General features: G+C 53.6%; 5 protein-coding genes across 5 annotated transcripts; 2 read left to right on the top strand and 3 right to left on the bottom strand.

Moving 5' to 3' along the window:
* Window positions 1–170: 170 nt before the first annotated feature.
* Window positions 171–2050, bottom strand: J7T55_006667 (d-xylose-proton symporter; the record flags this gene model as incomplete). Its single annotated transcript, XM_053131193.1, has 4 exons — window positions 171–1387; window positions 1438–1548; window positions 1605–1890; window positions 1952–2050. 4 exons carry the CDS (start codon window positions 2048–2050, stop codon window positions 171–173), a joined length of 1713 nt encoding a protein of 570 aa, XP_053001430.1.
* A 1522-nt stretch (window positions 2051–3572) lies between these two features.
* Window positions 3573–4881, top strand: J7T55_006666 (uncharacterized protein; the record flags this gene model as incomplete). Its single annotated transcript, XM_053131183.1, has 2 exons — window positions 3573–3734; window positions 3823–4881. 2 exons carry the CDS (start codon window positions 3573–3575, stop codon window positions 4879–4881), a joined length of 1221 nt encoding a protein of 406 aa, XP_053001429.1.
* A 618-nt stretch (window positions 4882–5499) lies between these two features.
* J7T55_006665 (uncharacterized protein) lies at window positions 5500–6767 on the bottom strand (the record flags this gene model as incomplete). The annotated part of the gene is made up of 3 exons (XM_053131172.1): window positions 5500–5541; window positions 5603–5793; window positions 5852–6767. 3 exons carry the CDS (start codon window positions 6765–6767, stop codon window positions 5500–5502), a joined length of 1149 nt encoding a protein of 382 aa, XP_053001428.1.
* A 1502-nt stretch (window positions 6768–8269) lies between these two features.
* On the bottom strand, window positions 8270–11434 carry J7T55_006664 (iq calmodulin-binding motif domain-containing protein; the record flags this gene model as incomplete). Its single annotated transcript, XM_053131161.1, has 1 exon — window positions 8270–11434. One exon carries the CDS (start codon window positions 11432–11434, stop codon window positions 8270–8272), a length of 3165 nt encoding a protein of 1054 aa, XP_053001427.1.
* A 1098-nt stretch (window positions 11435–12532) lies between these two features.
* Window positions 12533–13632, top strand: J7T55_006663 (uncharacterized protein; the record flags this gene model as incomplete). The annotated part of the gene is made up of 3 exons (XM_053131150.1): window positions 12533–12685; window positions 12841–12992; window positions 13425–13632. 3 exons carry the CDS (start codon window positions 12533–12535, stop codon window positions 13630–13632), a joined length of 513 nt encoding a protein of 170 aa, XP_053001426.1.
* Between the last annotated feature and the right edge of the window lie 1138 nt (window positions 13633–14770).

Raw genomic sequence — 14770 nt, 5'->3', positions numbered from 1 at the left:
AAAAACTCGTGCGCATCACCAAAACAGTGAAAGAACTATATTGTAAATACTTAAACTCATTTCTTCGTCAATTTTTCACATTTCTTCCCGCACGAGATCTTCATTAGTCGTCTTCACGTTGTGGTCATGAATTATTGATATCCTCCCTAAGCGAAAGCTTTCGTCATTGCTCAGACCTGCTCAACAACGGGCTTCTCATCTCCACCCTTCGATAGAGATCGATCTAGGTCAACGATACCAAGGTCCGCCGCAATGTTGAACAGCCTCGCCTTCTCATCATGCGCGGCAGTATCTCCAAACACTGTATCCATGTCCTCTAGACTCTTGCCTCGCGTCTCCGGGACAAAGAAATACGTGAATCCCAATGCTAGCAAGCAGAAGGCTGCAAAGAATATGTATGTTCCGTAGCCAATCGTGTCAAGCATGTCTGGTGTTACGAGGCCAATGATGAAATTGCACATCCAAGTGGCACTCGTAGTGATCGACATTGCCTTGGACCGATTTCCGAGGTTGAAGATCTCAGATGGAAGTACCCATCCGATTGGGGCGAACGAGTACGAGAAGTTGATGTCGTAAATGTAGATGAACGCAATGCCAATCCAGCCAGCTGCTTTGTGAGAGACCAATGTGGAGCCGAATCCGCCAACGATTCCGCCGACGATGACCAGTGAGACGAATGTTCCAAGAGCTCCACACATGAGGAGTGGACGGCGTCCTACTTTGTCGATGAGAAATAGGGCTGGCAGCGTGGATAGTGTGTTCACGATGCCGTAGACGCCGGTAGCCAGAAGCGATGATGTCTTTCCGGAGAGACCGAGCTGGCCGAAAATGGTTGGTGCGTAGTAAATAATCGCGTTACAGCCCATGAATTGCTGGAAGAACATCACCACGCAGCCGACGGTCAACCGCTTGAGTGAAGCCTTGTTTGAAACCAAGGACGAGTATTGGGCCAGGTATAGTGACACACCCGTCTTGCCGGGGTACCTGTCGCGGGCATAGGACTCTTCGAAAAGTACTTCAGCCTTAATGGCAAGATACTCGCGGCATAGAGCTTCCGACTCGACGTCGACTCGTCGAATGCAGGCCAGTGCCTCCAGCGCTTTGTCTTCCTTCTGCCGCATGAGGTAGTATCTTGGCGATTCTGGATAGAAAAGCATGCCGAAGCCGAGAATGACGGCCGGCAAAATCTGCATGGCTAATGGTAGCCTCCATGAGGCTTCACTTTGACCTGTGCAGCTGCCCGATCCAACGTCCGTGATGGGATCGAATTCCGGAGCGGATGCTGAGCCCCCAGTGTACGGGATGTCTGGCGCACATCGTGTGCCTCCGATGTATTGAGTACCGTACTCGAGCCAGTAACTGACCAGAATACCCAACGTGATGCTCACTTTTTTGGTCAGAATAATTATTGCAATGAACAAACAAGACATCACTCACATTGCTGCAGCACAACTAGAGTGCCGCGAATGGCCGGCGTGGAGACTTCAGACATGTACATCGGAACAATCATGGTAAGCATCCCGACAGAGAAACCGGCGATCGCGCGTCCTGCAATAACCAGTAAGTTTGGTGGTCCAGTGCAGACATCATGTGTCCCAACATACCGGCAAAGAGCATAGGGATCGACTCCGCAGCAGCTTGCAGAGCAGAGCCAAGGGTGAAGATGACAACGGCAACTAGGATGGACCCTTTACGGCCAACGCGATCCGCGACAGGCCCGTTGACAAGTGATCCAAACCAGGCGAACAGCAGCAGCGTCGACACGAACCAGCCCTTGAAGCTGCTGTCGAGGTAAATGCGCGGGAATTTGGCGGCAAATGACTCCATGGTCAGGACGCCTGAGACGACTCCTTGATCATAGCCGAAGAGAAAGCCCCCCAAGGAAGCGAACTTGTCATAAGGTGTTAGCAGGCGTCAGCGTATACATGTTTTTGTTGCGGGTTGAGCTTACGGAAGCGAGGCCGAGGACATAAGGATTCTGCCGCAGTTGATGCACCAAGCCCTTGTTGGGCGAGGCATAAGGGTCCGTTCCAGCTCCCGGTTGAGCCATTGTGCCTCGTTAGTTGTGACGAACTACTATGTGATAGCAAAAGAGAGGCGGCCTCGATCGTGAGCACCCTCTTCCGTTTGTTATATGTTCTGCACGTTCTGACCGCTGCGACTTGCGAAATCCACACACACTCCTGCGTGTTCGTGGGCTGCGGGGTGAGGTCGGAGAAAGTCGCTGGGGACTGTGGCCAGTCAGCTGCGTGTCGGCCCAAACTCATGATCGTCGACACCACCGCTGGTTGGCTCACTTGGGGGGAGTATGGGCGGTTCCAAGTAGCGGTGTTCGTGGGCGGGGACGGTAATTATGGGTCTCTGCACGGCCGATGTAATGCCACGCATGCAGAGAAGACTGTACAGCCAGGAAACACCATTGTGTTGAGACAATGATCCAGTCGGCTGTATCCACTGCGTAGGAAAACCTCAAACCAGCAGGTATCATGCTATGGAGAAGATACTGCGCGGTAGTCTAGAACCGCCGATAGGATCCAGGAAGCCTGAAGTTGGGCCTTTCCGTATGGATCATGATAGTTGTCCGCATCCACGTTCTTGCATGGACTTGTTTTCGAGAACTCGGTGAAGATGCAAATGCAACATTTAGGGTAGCCAGTCAAGACGAGGTGCCTTGCAGGATCCAGAAAAATTCACAGCCTCGAGTTGCATCTTCTTCGCTGCGGCAAGCAGACACGCGTGATACTTCCCGCGGACGAACTGGCGTGTTCCAACATGACGACGCTTCCAAGTGGAACCTCCATCAACCCACTCCGTTTGATTTTGACAGATGTCAGCTCTTGAGAATTACTCAGTAAGGGAAACAATGTCCTGCCATTTCGACAGTACTACTATCTTTGGACCACAACTAATTACTGAAAGCAATTCGATTTTAAGCTTCATGGACTGCATGTTTTGGAGTACTCAACGAAGGAAAAGAGGGTTCAACCCCAATGACGAAGCCGGGCATGGCTTGGTGGGTAAACACGAAACCACCTATTTATATCCTGCCCGTATAGAAAGCCCACAATATGAGTACGAGTTAGGTCCATCAAAAGCATGTCTCAAGTGGTGATGGTGGAAATGAGCGCATAGAGGTCTGTGGCCCTATTGCAAAGTGAAACGCCACATGAGCTGGCTCTTTAAGCGTCACTAGCACCCGATGAACTACAAAATCATCATATTCGTTTGCTGTGTTTCAATTCTCATAAACCTTTTGGGCGAAAATTGAAGCGCTCTCAGCATATCCTCAAAAGCCATTGTAGCGAGACATCCGAACTTACATCACTGTCCACATATATTGTAGAACCTGTTGAATTGGTCGTATGACAACCTACTCCACATGTATATTTTGCAGCACATACTGCCAAGACGGGCTACTCACGTCAGCGATATCATATCTCGAAGCTTAAATCTCGAGACTGCGACCCCTCTCATGTATCTTGAAGCTTATCGTAATTGTCTAAGCTCTCTGACATCCTGTTCTTTACTTCTTGAAAGCCGAGTATTGAGTGTCGGCTCATCACGCTGCGACCATGGAAGCAACGCTTTCGCACATCCTTCAGTCATTGAAAGGAACTCAAGGGGCCGCTGTTGCAGTGGCTCTCTCTGTCGGTCTCCTCATACTCACGGTGCTACAACACGCAGGCAAACCACGTCAGTCAATTTCGACGAGCGTGCCTCTTAAGGTCGAAGCCGTAGGTCTTGCAGTCCCGTCCCGCCGCAAAACTTTGCCATTATGCACCAGCCGATGTGATTGACTATGCGCTGATCGTAGTCTCACAGCTATACTTTTATCCTGTCAAAGGGTTGAGGGGTTGTGAACTGAAGGAAGGCAAGATCGGTCCCCTGGGCTTTGAACACGACCGGACGTTCTGCCTGCAAAAGATTCATCGTGATCCTCAGACCAATGAGATCAAGCGGTATGAGCCTATGTTTAGCGGCTTCCATCTCCGGATGGCATTGTTCTTGACTCGTCTTGAGGACTCGGCGAATGGTTCAGGACGGGATATTGTTGTCACCTGGACGGGACCTGAGAACCCCAAGAATGACAAACAGATCCGATTTCCGCTTCGACCACATTTAGGGATCCTGAAAAAAGTCCACCTTGATCTCTATGGTGCTACTACCGATGCTTTTGATATGGGCGACAGCATCTCAGCATGGTTCAGCTCGTATCTTGGCTTCGAAACCCATCTCATGTACCTTGGGCAGAATTCTCGCCCAGTTCTCGGCTCAGGTGCACCAAACAGTGAGTTGGCCTTCCGGAAGAGACTATCACCGCTGGCATACAGCATCCGACGCCTTCTTGTCCCGGCTGTTCTCAGGCCGAAATCCGAGCGTATAAGTTTTGCGGATATGGGGCAATACCTGGTGGTTACAAAGGAATCCAACTCTGAAGTCGGCAGGCGGCTCCGGGAGACAGATCCGTCGGCAGGTGATGTGGAAATGGATATAACCAAGTTCCGGCCGAACATTGTCGTGTCTGGAAGCCCAACACCTTTCGACGAGGAGTACTGGGCGGAGCTGCGTTTCCCTGGTGAGACCCAAATGGCGCTGACCGGAAACTGTTTGAGGTGCCAGTCCATCACTGTGGACTACGAGACAGGCAAGCCTGCCGCGGATGTGAGGGGCCAGGCTTGGAAAAAGCTCAGCAAAGATCGAAGGGTGGACAAAGGTTGTACTTTCATGCCCGTGTTCGGCAGATATGGATACAGCCCTGCGTCCAATATCGGAAGAGATATCCGAGTTGGCGATCAGGCTGTGCTCACGCGGAGGAATCGAGATCGAACCGTGTTTGGTGAGTCGAATGCCTGCTTCAAGCAAGAACATATTGAGAGTTGACCGTCTCTAACGCGAAAAAAAAACACAACAGATTGGCCATTATCAAAATCTGTGGCTACTATGTACGAGAAAAGCTCAAAATAGAGATACCGTGGCCTGGGATGAATCTTGAGATCCAGGTTCCACAGAGACGACCGCGGTCTGTGTGACAGGTGTGATGAACCGCAATTCGGTCCTGCGGGTGCATGACAACTCAAACCAAACATGAATTCTCCCGCGCCCATTGTACTTTCGTGGACTCATCGAGGCATTGTCACCAGAGAATCGGCTGCACACGTATGCATCACTTGGAATATTTGGTAAACAAGCATGCAGAAAGCAGAGCTGGGAATACTCTACGACGGATGGCTTAGCGCAGATTCTGCACATCAAAGGGCCCAGAAATTAATATGAATGAATGCAAGATCAAGAGTGGCTATTTTTTGGTATCTGAATTCGCACAGGGGAGAAATGAGATAGGCTGCCAGTAGTCCCACTGAAGATACAGCTCAATATTCATGGTCATGGATGCGTTCATCTTAAATGAATCCCTTTTCACGAGGTAAAGCAGAAATCTTGCACCATTAGATATATCCGACTAGCCAACGTCACAACAACGGCGATCGTATCTTTCACTCACTAAGCCTCAGCTAAGAACTCAGTGATGACCTCTTGTATCATCTTCACTGCCCAGTGTTAGACGTCGATTTTCACTTGAATGAAAATATATTGCTGGACTCACTTTATTCTGATAACTCTCATCAGTGTCTGCGGTCCCCTGCCTCCTGTTTGCGGCACCGAAACGGACCGGGGCAGCCCGCTCTTTGCCTTTCCGCGGCTTTTTGGCCGAACCTTGCTGCGCTTTCTTCTCCCGCTGAAGCCTTTCATTGGCACTTTTGACTTTTTCCTCGGTCAACTCGTCATCGTCGTTGACTGCATATTACAGTGTCAGTTCGGGCCGTCAGTGAATGGTTGCATAATGCGTCCTTACCACGATATGTGAAGTCTCGAATGATATCGTCCAGAGTGTACTTCTTGGTTCTGTCATGATCATCACAAGCCACTTCATTGAAGTGCTTCATTGCCATATTGCTCTCCAGAGGATGCTCTTCGAACTGTGTTCTCTGGTCGAGCGGGTCACAACGTACCACAAACCAGCCGGGGCCGCATCGCTTGTCTTTGAAGATATATTGCTTTCCTTCGATCTCCCAGAGCTCTATGTCCTTTGTCACTTTAGTAGCTTGTGGCGCGGCCGCACTTTTGGCTTTCTTGGTAGGCGATCCTGGACTTTGCGGGGATTCAACTTCCATAACATCCAGCGACCGTTTCGCGGTCTGCAGAAGGCTCAGGTGGCCATGAGCTGGATCAGGAGACGGGGAACCTGGATGATTCCAGATAGCTGATGAACTATTAGTACTCTGGTGCCCGGTGTCCCTGAGCCCAGCTGGAGTCACTGGCGTCAGGGGAGCCGCCGGCCGAGGCGGAGGACCCATCGATGATTCTCCATGGCGGTAGTTCGAAGGACCGGGCTCTATGTCCATCGTGACCGATCGGATGTCATCATCATCATCGCAGATCATAACTGCCTCCTGCGCGACGCGGCTAGGGAACTGGTTCACATATGGATCGATCTGTTTGATCAATTCAAGTGCCCCCGGGAACGTGTTGTCCAAGAAATCGTGCACAATCGAGTCCGCTGTCTCGTCTCTCTCGTAATTGACCAAGGCACTGCGCATTTCGTCTCGGGCCCGTGTGAAGCCTTTAATCCCTTCTTTGATCAAGTCCCAGTGCCTGCTCATTTCTTGGTAAAGAAGCGGATACCATACATTCCTGATATTCTCGATTTTCCGGGATTCCTTGTAATCATGTGGAAGCATCCGAGTGATAGAATCGGGCGCGGGTGCCATAATTCCTGCTGACAAGAGGTTTGACTACTGTGGGAAGAAATATGTCAATTTGACCCTTTTGGGAACCGACAGTCACCGACTTGTCCCGCTGTAGCAATAGACGTATGAATGAATAGAAAATATCTGCACATATGTAAGTGACGAAAGGATGCCTCTTGGTCTAGGGTGAAATAATTTCGATGAGGTGAAAACACACGAAAGATGTTCACTGCTGGTCCGAGGCGGGGTCGAGACATCCTCTCATATACGACGACGGCGGGTCGATGTTGCCTGAGTAGAAAAATGAACATTAATCCGAGGGCGGGCTTATCAGGTGCGATCCCCACCATTGCTACTCGACGACATGGAACGCTCGATGCATACGCGCCAGGTCGCGGAAAGCCTCGAGGCAGACACGTTCTCATAGGCCCAGCATCGTGTCAGAATTGCTGCGCCACCCAACAGAGCACCGTCGACCAATTCCTCGCGATCTGCCTCAGGAGGCTTGGGAAACATCGGATTCTCTACCCAGTCAAGTGCCCGGTGGGAATTAGAGGCAGCCTGCTGTGCCTCACCGGGGAGGGTTGCAGATCGGGCCCTGCAGGTGCACTCGCTAAGCGTTTCGCTTGCAGGCCGGAGGATAGGAAGCGAGCCGCTGCGGCCCGAGGAGGAACCACAACATCGCGGGATTAGTGACAATTATGGAAATGATTCCAACCAACAGGTCCTCCCGTGTTTGGGTAAAGCGCCGTGCCTCAGATATCCAAGGAACCGGTGAGCTGGAGCTGAAATGCACGTGCAGACTGGACAAGCAAGCTCGTGAGCTGTGCCGGTGTGCTGTGCCACCGACCACGTCAACTCCCAACCCACAATTGCCAAGGCTCTCAACACCACGACGGTGCGATAGACACGTCTAAGACCCGCAGCTTCGATTATGTACTAGTGGATGAGTCTCACGGGACACACCCTCATGGCAATGGGAAACTGGCTCAGTAGAGCTGTCATATACTGCTTTGATCGGATGATAGAGTCAGAGGGTTCAAATCCTTCTGTATTTCATCGCTTCACCGTGCTAGGTATCATAAAGCAGGGAAGTAGCTTATGACCGCCGACCGCTCTCTGCCTGTGAGCAGCCAATATGAAGATGTGGGGAAAAAATGAAATGCAGACAAAGACGTTAAAACCACAAGTCAAACGCTAAGAACCCCAGAATAGATATGGAAGCCAACCACGGAACCATTCATTGCCTGACCGAACCTGACCATGCCTGTGCAAACGCCACCCGTAAATGTCCAAAAATTATATAATTCTCGTCCGCAAAACAGGACAGACAATCTTTCTATTTGTTGTCGTCTCTTCCTCGATGCGTGAAAGCCATACGGTGTTGGCTATGCGAGCGGACTCGCTCTAAGTGATCATCAACACTAATCGCGTGCGGCAAGCTCAGCAATTTCGACCAACTCGGTAAACCACGCGGGGTCTTCGCGTCTGATGATGGGCCCGGGCGCTTCTGGATCCTGACTCTATGTGGCAGAAGCCCTGGACTCCGCAACAGCAGCATTGGCAGCCTGTGTCTCGATCCTCTCGGACACGATTTCCCACCATGAGCCGTGTGATTCTCGGTCGACAGCGCCAACCTTGGACATTTCGTCGACCATGTCCCTCACGCGATCCACGAATTCAACCATGCCAGAGCTCGCCAGCTTCTCACCTGCGATGCTCGTAGCCTTGGCCTTCTCGCTCGTGCTGCCCGCTGAGATGCGCCCTAGGATGTGGTCGCGCAACCGTTTCAGCAGTAGTCGCAGAACCGGCTGGCTGGGGTCATGCTCGTTCGGATCCCAGGTCTCATTGGGGTCCGGCTGCTGGGTGGTCGCAAGTTCATTGTGGGCAGCCACAAGCTTGTCGACGAAGCCACGCAGATGGCTCTTCGTCGTCGGCGGCATCGACCGTCCGGCCTCGAGAGCTGCCATGATGCCGGCTACAGCGGTCTCTTGAGAATCGGCATGGTCGAGGACGTTCATGATGCGAGCTGCCTCCACCCTCCACGGCGCGCGGACGTCGCGTTTGAGGAGGTTTTTGCACTGCAGGAGAATCCCGCCTGTGGTCACCATCTTGCGCGTGAGGTGGCCATACTTGCGGATGCGCTTGTAGTCGAGCTGCAACATCTCTGGAATTTGGCCGTAGCGCATAGTACTGGGCTGTGTGAAAATGTCAACCAGCATATGAGCGTAAACTTTCTCTGCTGTAGGCCGGTTCTTTGGGTGGTTAATATTCTCAGGATCACGTCGGGCTGTCTCGGCCATGACCTTGCTCCTCGCTGCCCTCCAGGCTGTTTCGGCGGCGAATAGGCCATGCTCGCCTTGATCGATTGCGTTTGAAAATGCCTTGGCCTCGTAATCGGGCGCATGCTCCAATAGTTGAGGGCCCACCAACTGCAAAAGGTGATTGGCATAGTCACTCAACATGACATCAATGAAGAGGATTAAAGCCTCCAGACGATCAACGTAGCTGCCTTGGCTAAGTTTATTCTCGACCAGGTCTTTCACTTGGTCGTCCCGAACAGGGGCACATAGTTTTGGCATCAACGACCCCATGGACGAGAAGAAGCGCTCGTACGAGAACGATCCGTTTCGAAATCGTTCCTTGAATTCGTCGATGTCCAACAGCTCGCCGATGAAGTTGTGCATGGAATTGCCAGGTTTGAGGAGGCGTTGTAGCTTCTCGCGGATGTGCTGGGCGATTCTGAGGAGGAGTTTGAACTGCACATGGCGCGAGTGCTCATCTGTCGCGTGGATCGTCGCTCTCATTTGTCCAAGAATAGGTTGAAGCGCCTTTGTTTCAGCCTCCACGAAATCATCTGCAACGACGCGATACTCCTTGTTTATGGCAAGCTCGTGGACGACGGTCCGATTGTCTGGCAAAAGCATGCCCTTCTTGATGGGTTTCGGGCCCTGCGGTCTGCTTGCAGGAGTGGATGGCGGGGTAGGATAAACGCTCGAGGCATCGCTCCTTGGGCTGGGAGGATGGCCCTTGGCAGTGCCTAGGTCAGCCATCGCAGACTCAGTAGTGATCGTCTGATCAGCAACTCGCGGCTTCAAGTCGGCCTTTTGCCTCTTCTTGTTGGCAGCTCGCGCCTTCTTCGCCCTCAATCTGGCCTCTTTGATGATCTCTAGCCCCCGTTCCCTGCCGATCAGCTTGCTGATTCGAGAAATGAGCATGAGCTGATTTTGTTTCATGCTTTCTTGATATTGCTGTACAACAGAGAGGTCGCTCGTTTCCTTGACATGATCCAGAGTAGCGTCGAGCTCCACTAATTGCCCGATCATCCCGTCGACGAGCGCATTCTTGTCCCGCGCTTTCCAGGTGAAGAAGGCGTTTTCGAACTGGGAATATACTCGAGGAAGGGCTTGGGTCAAAGCCGGCGGGATGGTGTAGTTGTTGAAGCTTGTCAGCCGTGACATGATGTTCTCGAAGGTGATGAGCAAATCCCGAGACCGCGCCACGAGCTCTTGACATTGGGGATCCGTAAGGTTGTCTCGAGGAATAGGATGCGCGGGTGTTCCCTGATCCGGTGGCATTATGTCGTAGGTATTACTAAGAACCTGTGCAGGGTGGCCCAAGATGAGATATGCGCTGAGGAAGCAGCGGACTGCCTTCATTTGCTCAACTGAATCGACCCCGCCGTTTCGTAGCCCACACATGGCAAGTACGCGAGCGGTGACCATAACCACACTCAGTTGCCCGAGCTTCTCCGTAACCTCATCGTAGCCTGTCGTCTTAACCCCATCAACATTCAGGGCGAGTCGGGTGAATTCTTGAACCACCTTCCTCCTGGTCATGACGCGCCACCAGCTTTGTATCCTCCATACGGCAGCATCTTGGCTCAGGGGCTTCGATTCTAGCTCCTTGACTTCTTTGACGGGGGACAAACCCTCGTCGGACTTCCTGGTGCTGAGGCTGGAACCCCTGGCCCGGAGATTCTGCCTTCGGAGCTCTTCACGACGCCGCTCAGCCTCGGCCTGACGCTCTTGCATCTGTTGGCGCATCTTGAGGGTTTCCTGCTCCCGCTTCTCCCTGGTGGCCTCGGCAACAGCTTTGGCCCTCTTGACTTCCTCGGCGCATGTGGCGGCGATCTCTTTCAAGTTACGCTCGCGGGCCAGGCGAGCAGCCTCTGCCCTCTCTTCGGATATGACTATGACCCGGTCTTTTGCTCTCGCAGCGCGTAAACGCACTTTCTCAACATGGGCGGCACGGTCAGCAAGCCGCTTTTGCCGATCCTTGAGAATGGCGTCTCTGCGCTGATGGTTGGCGACATGTTTGCTTTGCGGGCCGCCAGACAAGTTTGTGGCGCCAAGTGAGGTGGATAGAGAGTGTAGGGAGGATAATGAGTTTCGGCGTGTGGAGGCGGCGGAGTCCTTTCGTCGCGACTGGGACGGGCGATAGAACCGTGCGGCGAGGTGGGGAGGAGGGGTGTAGACTCGAGAGCGTGCGCCATCTACTTGGAGGTCCAGCGCGTAGATGTAATCGTCTTCGAGAGGCAGCAACGAGACGTCGACATCGACATCGACATCAACATCGCCGTCGACGTCGACGTCGACGTCAGCGTCGGGAGTTTCTGACATTGGAGTACCCATGGACTCTTCGAGGTTGCGCGAGGGCTCAGAGAGGTCTAGGGATGGTCGCCGCATAGCGTGGATGGTGGGATATAAACAACGGCGCTCTTATCTGACCCAGTCGCCTATCGCATCCGAAACCCGGTGTCGAGAGGCTCGATTGCCTCGTGAGGGGTGTGCTATGGGCGTCGAGCAGGCCGGAGATGGTGGTACCTCGAACGATGGGCGTCGTTGTTTAGGGAGATTGCAGGCGATTAGGGAGTGCTGTCTACACACGCGTGAAGTGCCCGTACAGCCGTCAAAGAGGATGTACGACGGTACGGTCGCGGGAGAGGTCCCTTTGTTGTCACGACCGAGAGCAGGGGGAGGCGGCGAGGAGGAGGAGGTAGGTGGTCGTTTGTAAGCTGGGCGCAGCTGGGCAGAAGTCTAGCCGAGTTTGGTCGAGGTGATTGGTGGTCGGGCTGACGAGTTGAGGACGAGGTGAGAGTAGGAGTGAGGAGGTGGAGAGCGGGTTCGGGCTGGGCCCAGGCTCGGCTGGGCTGGGCAGGGTGAGGGAGGGTTGGCGTCCAAGGTTGGCTCTGGGTCTCTGTGGTCTTGTGGCCTTGAGCCTTGGCCGCTTGGCGTCAAACAGGTGGCGCGGGAGGTCAAAACAAGCGAAGGATGAAACCCGCGGCTGAAGTCAGTCGTGCTTGGCGGAGACACGACAAAACCTTGGGAAGACGAGACCAAGCAGGCAGTCGGAGTAAAGGAGGAGAGTAGTTGGCCCGCCGGCACTACTACCTGTCTACAGTAGGGACAGACGTGTTGGGACGGGAAGGGATGCGGTGGGATGGACGGATGGAGGTGTTTGTTCACGTAGGTCGGTGCGTTGGCTTGGTGAGAATGTCTACTGTTTAGTGGACTTAGACTCGACTCTAGGAATGGAATGATGGTGATGACTGATGATTGGTGATTAATGTCGAGGTGCTGGGCGAGACACGTCTAGTGAACGTGGCCAGGATGCCCTCGAGATGAGAGCTGTCGCTCATTGCTGACCGATGTTGGTGGAGGGGATGGATTGACAATGGACGGGGAAAGAAGGCTGGGGAAGGTTGGGTGCTTCTCACGCTACTGTCCACCCCGACTGCAGACTACGGACTGCAGACTGCAGACTGCAGATTGCGCCAAACAGCAATGACGGAAACAGCCAAGCGGATGGGAACATCTGGGGCGAGCCTCGGGAAGCGACGCCACTGGCTGGTGCATTTCAATTCTCAGTCTCTCATTCTCGACTCTCGACAGTCCTGTCTCCGTGCGGCAGCGGTAGGGCGGAGAGCGGGCACCAAGGTACGTACCGCTCTCTCTACTCACACCTTAGTCATTCCCTGCAGATCTCGCTCTCGTAAACCTAGTTCACATAGCAATATCCCCAGCCCTATCAGTATCTGTAAATAACTGTTGACGCCTGTGACTACTGAGCAGGTGGTACTTGTCCTTCACAGACTACCCATGTGCTCGGGGTCAACACATTGCTGCTCAGCTTAATGGTTTCTTGTGTCTCTGCCTGTAAGGACCCGGACTTGGCCGACATCACCGATCACCGCATAATCCTCGGGAGACGCAAGCGTTCCGAAGCGTGCGGCCCTTTTGCTATGTACGGCTGTACGCATGTCTGTACGAATGTGTCGGAGCACGGCAGGCTACTGTGTCGTCTCAAGAGCATGCCATCACCATCGCCTTGGCACCCATGCCGCCGTTTCCCGGCCAAGACGAGGCCAAAGTCGGCACGAACGAGTAGCAGCGAGCCAAGGCGATTTAATTTGCGCCAAAGCCCCGTATTGCAGTCTGCGTGCTATGCATCCGTACACTCTCACCACGTACGAAATGAATCAACCTCTTCCGGCTGAGCCGCTCCAAGAACCCATCGAGTCAGTGCCGATCGACAGCCTCGGGGCATTGAGACTCGATCTGGCTCTCAATTCTGCTCGCAAACACTTGCCACAGTACTGTAAACTTCAGGTCCTGTTCAGCCCAGACAGAAGATCGGCCGATGTTTGATCACCGGTTCTTACTCTGACCTCCGCAGCCAGGCGGACCGGGGCTCAGCCTTGTGCAGCACACCCACTCGCCAAGTCGTAACGATGAACCTCACTGGTGTCCAGTCACCACTGCTCAAAGCCAAGTCCATCCCATCTGCGTGCCATGCCGTGGACAGTTCTGGCCATGGCGAGCACGGCGGCAGACGAGGCTCCTCTCATCAGGGGGCCTGGAAGGCTGCCAAGCCGAGCAACTGAGACCTCCGCCCCCTTGCCCCCGGCTCCGGGCCTCAGCTTTCAATGTCGGCGGTTGCTTGCTGCCATCGTCATTGACCAGGCAGTCAGGGCCCTGAGGGGGAAAATGCAGCCTCGGCGGACTAACAAAAACAAAGCATTGCCCAAGTCCATTTTCTCTTGTTTATGCCGGCAGTGCCGCTTGACGCACAGTAGGTGAGCGAGATTGCTGATCGGCACCGAGGCCGGCTAGTCGGCTTGTCGGATATATGCCGAGCGTTCCTGCATTCGTAGCTCCTTCGGTGGGGGCTGCAGCGAGTGGTGCATTCATTCGTGCCGTTGTCGTTTCATGGCCAACGGCCTTGGATTTGCTCGCATGACCACCCCATCCGCAAACCATTGTGCGTACATCTTGCTGGAGTGTAGGGTGGGGGTGTGCGTGCAATATTCCACGCCCAACGCCCTAAGCACTCCCGAATACTACCTACCTAGGTCGATACTTACTGCATGATACCTTCGTTCGTCTGCAAGGTGCTGTTTTTCATCTCGTGCTCGACTAATATTGACGGGAGCCATGGGCAACCAGTAGACTGGAGCTCACGCTGCTGAAAGAGGCAGGTGGACTGGCCTGCACCCACTCACTGCCCGCTGCCTCACTCGGCTTGTGTCGGCCAGTTGCTGCTGCTGCTGCTCTACGCTCCTGTACCTCGTACGTGCCGTGCCGTCGAGCAGCTGCAGTACGACGATGGAGGCACCGTCTCTATCTTTGGGTCTCCGCTTGCTAGCGGCGGCAACCTCACCGCGCACCTTCTCGGCTGCAGGCACTGTCTTCGAAGCTATTAGGTCGCTCCGTGCCCTTTCTACTTCTTCCAAGACATCGCCAGAGCTTTCCATCCCCAACTATCGCTATTCGCACACTGCTAGCAACAGCAAGGTCAGCAGGTTCAGGAATAACAACAGGAACAACAACTGGCTAGTTGCCTTGCCGTTATCATCACCTTTGAGAAGCCCGTCCTGCTCAGGTCAACAAGCCGGGATCAGACTTTTCCACAATCACAACAGCACTGCTTCGACACTGACTTGGCGCCATTGGGGTCTTCCTGGAATAACAACACAGCTTCCTGGTCCTGGGCGTGCCCTTGCTCCAGCCTCCTGGTCTCGC

The sequence above is a fragment of the Diaporthe amygdali genome (assembly GCF_026229845.1).
Source record: "Diaporthe amygdali strain CAA958 chromosome Unknown NODE_1_length_4327563_cov_65_473760, whole genome shotgun sequence".
NCBI lineage: Eukaryota > Fungi > Ascomycota > Sordariomycetes > Diaporthales > Diaporthaceae > Diaporthe > Diaporthe amygdali.
Note: the sequence above shows the minus strand (reverse complement) of the source record. Positions and strands in the feature narration are given on the sequence as shown.